This window comes from Esox lucius, chromosome 24 (assembly GCF_011004845.1).
Source record: "Esox lucius isolate fEsoLuc1 chromosome 24, fEsoLuc1.pri, whole genome shotgun sequence".
In the NCBI taxonomy this organism is placed as follows: domain Eukaryota; kingdom Metazoa; phylum Chordata; class Actinopteri; order Esociformes; family Esocidae; genus Esox; species Esox lucius.
In genome coordinates, this window is record NC_047592.1 from 15,570,357 (window position 1) to 15,578,081 (window position 7,725).

General features: G+C 40.6%; 1 protein-coding gene across 1 annotated transcript; it reads right to left on the reverse strand.

Moving 5' to 3' along the window:
- Positions 1 to 317: 317 nt before the first annotated feature.
- On the reverse strand, positions 318 to 7,312 carry LOC105009589 (perforin-1-like). Its single transcript, XM_010869020.5, has 7 exons — positions 7,236 to 7,312; positions 5,320 to 5,690; positions 3,899 to 4,062; positions 3,344 to 3,563; positions 3,129 to 3,253; positions 1,071 to 1,494; positions 318 to 947 (listed from the first exon to the last, which is right to left on the reverse strand). The coding sequence occupies exons 1-7, from the start codon at positions 7,240 to 7,242 to the stop codon at positions 462 to 464; spliced, it is 1,797 nt and encodes a 598-aa protein (XP_010867322.3). The 5' UTR covers positions 7,243 to 7,312; the 3' UTR covers positions 318 to 461.
- Between the last annotated feature and the right edge of the window lie 413 nt (positions 7,313 to 7,725).

The window sequence follows — 7,725 nt, forward strand, 5'->3', positions numbered from 1 at the left end:
CATTGGTACTCTTCAACTCTGAGTGACAGAATCTAAAACAAAAATCCAGAAAATCACATTGTATGTTTTTTAAGTAATTAATTTGCATTTTATTGCATGACATAAGTATTTGATCACCTACCAACCAGTAATAATTCCAGCCCTCACAGACTTGTTAGTTTTTCTTTAAGAAGCCCTCCAGTTCTCCACTCATTACCTGTATTAACTGCACCTGTTTGAACTCGTTACCTGTATAAAAGACACCTGTCCACATACAATGTGATTTTTTGGATTTTCACAGTTGATGTGTACCTTTGATAAAAATTACAGAAAACCTGCAAAATTGGCAGTGTATCAAATACTTGTTCTCCCCACTGTACTTTGGATATTTCTCTTTGTTTGTTTCCATTAATGGCTAACGTAAAATTGCTTCTGCCCCAGAATAAGAGGTTAGAAATAACCTACATAAAAATAGGTTTTGATCACAGCTCATTGAGGGCAGAGAGACGAGGGTGATCATTTGCTTTCTGCTTCATCATGAAGGCCAACGGGTCTACTGGGGGCCGGCTCATCCGGATGTGAGCCAGTAGATCCTGGGTCATGTTCAGGGCGTTACGGGAGGTGTAGATGCCAGAAAGGTCAGAGTTCATTGGAGAAGAGACGTACTCCCCACAGGTTGGGCCCCCAAGTCCTGGGGCACATTCAACCATGTAGGAGTAGAACAAGTTGCCATGATTTAGTGAACACATTTCATTCTTATGAGACCCTGCTTTGATAGGCCGAATGATGCACTTCCCTAAAAGTTCGTTCGAAGTCTTGAACCACGTGTTGTCATCGTCGTACACAGCAAACTTGAGCTCACTGGCCAGGGAGAGCTTGACAGTGCCAAAATCTAAGACTGTGTTCCACGTGGGGTTGTCATTGTTGTAGATCACACCAGTCTGCTTGAATTGATTATCCAAGAACACCTTCAGAAAGAAAATCAATGTAAACTGGATTTAAAGCTACCTGGTGTCAAATCCTGGATTAGCTATGAAGTGTGCTTATTAAAATGTAATACCAATTTAAATATTCAGATTAAGTAATCATACCTTGACAAAGCCGTCAGTCTGTGACATAGTGTCCCCGTAGAGGCCCCTGGCGTATTTTATGGTGACCTTTAGTCGGGCCAGGCCTTTCTCCTGCGGGCAGCACTGGCTGGTCATCTCCTTGCTGGCCTGGCACACACACTGGCAGGAGTCATGGGCACTGGGCTTGGAGCCACTCTTACACTTCCCAGAGCAGTGCTTGACCAGGCCGTGTTCCAGGATGTAGTCCTCCACTGCTTTCTTCAGCCCTCTCCTCTTACTGGCATGCTTCACCAATAGGTGGAGGGGATGGAGGAAGTAATTGATGATGTCTGGAACAGTTTTCAGGGTTTTTGCCCAATCAGTGAAGCCCTTGGAGGTTCCACCCGTCCTGGAGAAGAGCAGGTCAGTTGCTCCATCCGTCTGTCCCCCCACCACCTCAGTAAACCTGTTTGTTAGTTTATCATTATTAGTCCTGTTCCACAACAACAAGCACCACATTGGGAATCAATCAAATCAAATCAATCAAACCTGTCATTAAACATGCTGCTGAAACTCTCTGAGGTTGATTTAGACATCTTGCCGGGGCCGGCACGAGGCACCCAAACCAAATAAATCATAATGGTGACATTTGCGTGATCTGTTTTCTATCGTCACATCACTTTAATGATATAATATTACCATGTGGGACGATGGGTCCATGAACCTTGTCGGAGTAGGCGCCCTGATTCTGTGAGTTAGACAGATTACTGCCTGGGAAGGTCTCCCCACTGGAAGCCTGATGTAGGGGGACCGGGGAATCTATCAAATAGTGCACCTCTATCTTTGTACAGTACTAAAGTGATTAGAAAAAATCAGTCGCAGTACGAAATACTACCAAATGAACCACAATTCATTCATAAGACTGTGAATATATAGTTTCACAGACGTATTGGTGGATTTGTTTCTGGTTTGTGCGAAATTTTTAAGAACAATAAAAAACCAGTCTGCACACAACCAAGGTGAATTGGTTTAGTCTTGACTCCTGGTTGACAGTGCTGGGGAATGGGGAATGTATAGCGATTCCAGTGACAAATCAACACAAATGGATAAGAAAAGATGTAAGCCATCAGGTGCCCGGTTTAGGAAAAAATATGACAGATGAGGAGAAATGCGCAAAAGATAAAGGTACAGTATGCAGCTATGTCATCTCTCTATAAGTATAATATTATGCAGGTAATGAAATAGGCTAGTATAACACTTATGTTCTTTAGTCTCTGTTGCTTGCTACGCTATTACACATAGGGAGACAATATTCAGTTCTCTGTCCAACTTCCCTACATAACATTGGATATCCATTCACACAGTTTCATCATGATAATATGTTTAGCTTAATGCAAAATGATTACAACCTATCTAGCACAATATTGATTTGGTTAACTTTCATTGAGGTGACCTCATAAAGGTTTTCTGTGATTGTATTGACTAGGTCCTGAGCTCAGTAAGGGACATTTACAATAGCTGTAGGCTAACTTAAAAGGTGTCTATATTATGCTGGTATTTTGTATCTTCTGTGATATATTGACTCTTTTGGGGTCTTATGCCTAGAATTAGCCAAGGAGGTTGTATGGTTCATTTGTTTTCGTATTCTGAAAGTTTGATAAATTGTGTATGATGACATGTACATGTATATTTAATTGTGCAACAAATGTATTAAGTGTGTCAGACTTATACTGTATTGAAATTCAGGGTCACTTCTGGCAGATTTTGGAGCACCCTCTGGCACTGGCCAGGATGAGGAGACATCTAGGCTTTGTGGAATTTATTTGCATATTTTTTGTTAGCAATAGGGTGATAATGTTAGAATTCGATTCTCTATTTGTATTCATATACTACAAACTTTGTTACTCCTTTTTGATATTTATGAGTCTTTTTTATACACCTATATATGGGGGTGGCTGAACAGGGGGTACGCCCATGGAGCCATACAAGCTAGAACCACCACTGGTCTCATTAAACCTGTTTGTTAGTTTATCATTATTAGTCCTGTCCCACAACAACAGGCACCACATTGGTAATCAATCAAATCAAAATCAATCAAACCTGTCTTTAAACCTGCTGCTAAAGCTGTCTTGATGGTTCTTCTGGCAGAACTTGGTCTCAGTATTGACTTCGGCTGTTGCAGTATTGGTGGCACGAGAGGCCTCAGCTTCCAGACAGTCCTTGACCTTCAAAAAAAGAAAAGAAAAACATAATGTAAAAGGTTTTGAAAATATATCAATAAATGTAAATGCATTCTATTTTTAAATGGCCATCACCTCATTCTCATTGTAACCATTCAGTGCTGCCTTGCACACTCTCAGAGAGGTGACACTCTTCACCCGCCCCCCCAGTTGAACCTTCCTGATGTAGTGGGTGCCAAAGGTGTCAAGGAAACGGGTGTATTCAGCCTTGGTCTGGGGGGTGTAGAGGTTAGGAAGGAGACCCAGGGAGCGAGAGAACTCAGGATGTAGGGGAGGGTCCTCAATCAACCGGTAACTAAGGAAACACAAGATGGAGAGTTAATTAGTAATGAGTCATGTAGGTTAAATACATTGATTGGTTTGATTATAGACCTGTCGATAGATTTTATAAATGTTAACATTTGGGGATACCAAAAAAAGTTAATTATTGAAATCTCTTCATGTGAAATAATGGTATGTCAATTTTTTGGGTCATTAGAAACGTAACCCATTATATCTTCTATATACTATACCATTTTACAACCTGTACCCATAGCCTTTACAATCCAAAGTGTAAAGTGTTAATGAGCCACTAGAGAGCAGTGTTAGCTCTACAGTAGTAATGCAACTATATTAAAACAAGTAAATCACCTGTAATAGGAGCAGTGTGTTTCCTGTTTGATGAAGCTGTACTTGTCCTTCTTGGACTGCTCCATGACTCTCCTAGCAGTTCTGGAGTGGGTACCCCCCAACATGATGGACTGCTTTACCTTGGGGGTCATTAAGTTCAGGCCAATCTTCCAACTGGCATCTACCTACACAATTATAGTGGACATATCACTTACAGAGGTGGTCAGTACCATTAGACAAGGTAGGCAGCCGCCTATGGCCCCAGAAGGCTTAGGGCCCTGTGAAAAAGGGAAATACAATTAAAAAAAATAATAATAATACATTGTTTTTTTGTAATAATGTTTTGTCTTAAAATCTGATTGTGACGCTCAAAATGACTAAATTAAATCATGCCTTCCAATACTTTATTTGTTTCAGACCGAACAGCCTTCTCTTACTCAAATGGTCTGTCCCATATTGTTTCTCACTGGAGCAGCCCAAACGTCGTTAGGTAGCATACTCAGCCTGATACACAACAGAAGTGATGGACAGAAACGTTTTTATTATATGAAACACTAGTATGTGAGCGGGGCAGAAAAAAGAAGGAGAAAAATGGCGTGAGCACTGATGTAGCTATCGGGGGTGCAGCAGTGTGGTGGGTGGGGGACCGTGCCCCCCTGGGCATGCCAGCCCAGCGTCACCACGCTACGCCAGTGGGAGTGAGTGTCCATAACAGTTGTAGCTTTGTGGCTACTACTTGTGTCATAAACATGAATAGCTTAGAGGCTACAGCTATTAATGAATATGTCTGTGTGACAGATACACTATACAGGTGGTTGTTTCAGTACGCACCACTGCTCTCTATATCAGAAAGTAGTTTGGGCTTCTGAAGCAATGTAGATTCATGTATTTTACACCTTGTGTTTATAAAGCTCTCCTGCACAAATACACACTGTACATTAATTCTCTTCTGACATACAGAAATACAAACGATCAAACAGGGTCTCAGGGATGGTTAACTCTAGAGATACCTTCAATCTCCACTGAGTTAAGCAGTTTTTCTGCACCTCACATTTGGAATAAATTCCAGGATCGTTTTAAATCAAACTCCAGGGCAATTCAAAAGGATGATGGAGGATTATTTCCATGAATTTTGTGTTCATGTTGTGTATTGCTTGTGTTGGTTCAGGGTTCATCCACAAAAAACACTCATACATACTGGTCTCAGTATGACTTCCCCTACTAAAATAAAGGTTATATAAAAAATAAAATAAGGATTGTTGTTCTGGATCTGAGGGTTATAGTAGTAGTAGTACTAGCTGTAACTGTATTAATAATAATAGTAGTAGTATTAGTTTTATCATTATTAATAAAAATAGTAGTAGTACTAGTTGTAACAGTACTAATGATAGTAGTAGTAGTACTAGTTGTAACAGTATTAATAATAATAGTAGTAGTAGTACCTCTGTTGGACTCTGGCTCACAAATGCCTCACTGGAGTCGTAGACCGTGCTGGATATCTTCATGTGACATTGTTGTGAGGGTCTCCAGTCCACCACAGCCACTGGGAGCCTCTGAGTCTGTCCCTTCATGAAAGGGTTAACACAGAGTGTACAGGTCCCGTTCTGGGTCTTCCTCCATTTATCCACGTCCACGACATAGGCCTGCTTGCGCTCCATGGTGACCACATCAAATCCCTCACCACCCAGGTTGGTCCCGGGAGCTGACTGGGCAGCACTGCACTCTACTGGTTGGCCTGTGGTGCAGGAGGGCAGGACAGGGGGGATCCAGGCCCCCCACAGCCCCAACAGGGTCAACACAGTAGTCTGGAGAACTGGAGAGGGGAAGGATGGGGTTAATATCACAATGTATTTAATAAAGAGTTATTTAAAACTAAAATTGATATTACACCAAAATAAGATGTTCTCACATTTTCAGACCTGCTGTTAAGATACTGCAGTGCTCTTTGTCTTAACAAAACATTCACTGGAATTGGTAAAATTATTATTCAAAGAAAACATAACAAGTGCAACAGTTGGACAATGGATGAAAACACTTTTTTTATCTATCAGATATTCACAGACAAATATTCATGATTTCAAGCATTTTGGAGGGCACTGGGTATTCAGTTGGTCAAATTGCACTTCTGTTTTAGATAGAATATGCTTGTTTTTGTCACATTGTTTTAACACTGAAGAAAATGTTCTGTCTAATTTGCTTACACTTTGTATTTTTTATTTTGCGTATATCAAAAGATTTCTACATGGGGTGGAACGGGGGAGGATGCTCCCCCCCAAAAACATGCTCTGCCTGGCTCAGGTGTTGAAAATGAAATACATTTCATTTCATAAAACTTAATTAGCCCCTGGATCTGAGATGATTTGTTTGTCTTCCTCCTACACCTCTCTTCAATCTCAGCATCGATGACACCGTTGTTTCTCCATCCACCCACGCACATAACCATTCTGGACTCTACACTCTTGTTTGATCAGCACATCAAACAAAATGTAAAATCTTAATTCTTCCATCTTCGCAACATCAGACCTTCCCTCTCCCGTCCTGCTGCTGAAACCTTAATACATGTTTTCATAACCTCCAGTCTTGACTACTGCAACTCCCTTCTTACCGGCATCAAATCTACATTCCTCCATAAGCTCCAAATGGTTAAAAACTCTGCAGCCAGACTAGTTACTCACACCAAGTCCCAGCAGCATATCACCCCTATCCTCTGTGAGTTACACTGGCTTCCAATCTCCCAACGCATCAACTACAAGATCCTCCTATTGACATATAAAGCCCTAAACAATACTGTCCCAGCCTACCTCTCCGACCTTCTGCCACCTCATAATCCCCAAGTCAAAGCTCAAAGGATTTGGAGACAGGGCATTGTCAAGGGTTGCTCCTAGGCTCTGGAACTCTCTCCCCAAAACCTTCCTTAACTCTGAGACTATCCCCATCATCCACCAACTCCTCAAGACTCATCTGTTCAAAATCCCCTACCCATAGCCACGCCAAATCCCACACTCTCTATCGTTGTAGTTTTCTCATAGTATTTATTTTGTTTCTGTTTGTTTTCTGTTTTCATGTCACTATTGTACAGCATCTTTGGGTCCCTGAAAAACACTATATTATTATAATGTATTATTATTATTACTATTATTATTATTATTATTATTATTATTATAGGTATTTGATTAGTTAATGTTTGACATATTTCTGTTTTTAAAATGTCAATAAATGTGTCAGAAAATTTAAACCTGTTTTTCTTTCATCATTATAATGTATTTCATATAGATTGACAGGAACATTTCAATTAAACTTATTAAGAATAAATTTCTACTGGAAACATGAATGAATTGAAGATAGATCAACGTCTTACCAGACATAGCAATCACTACTGGTTATGATGGTCGGTTGATAAAAAAGATTCTGGAACAATGGACCTGTAAGTATGACTTGCTGAATGACCGACTCCCTTAGGAAACAACATGATTTTATCTGAATTTTTGAGCCGTGAAGGCGGCTTTTTTTTAATGAGGTCAAGGCTTTGTTTATACAAAGTGGAAGTGTGATTTCCTTTGGTTACCTTCCACATTCCGGGTGTTGATGTGGTCTTCACTTCAGAGAAACCTTTTGCAGACAAATACAGATCATTTATATTTGTGTGACACTGTCTTCAGGACCTTCTCATCTGTGTGCTCCATCTCTCTCTGATTGGTCGAGCATTCACATACCCAACCAAACCAGTCCCAGGCACAGCCACGTTGCATAGGCAGCCATTTGCCTACACAAAAGATGTCAGGGGTACACTCAATTCTTTGAGATACTGTAGGCTTTCTACTTTAACTGATCTGCAAAATGATGGTCTA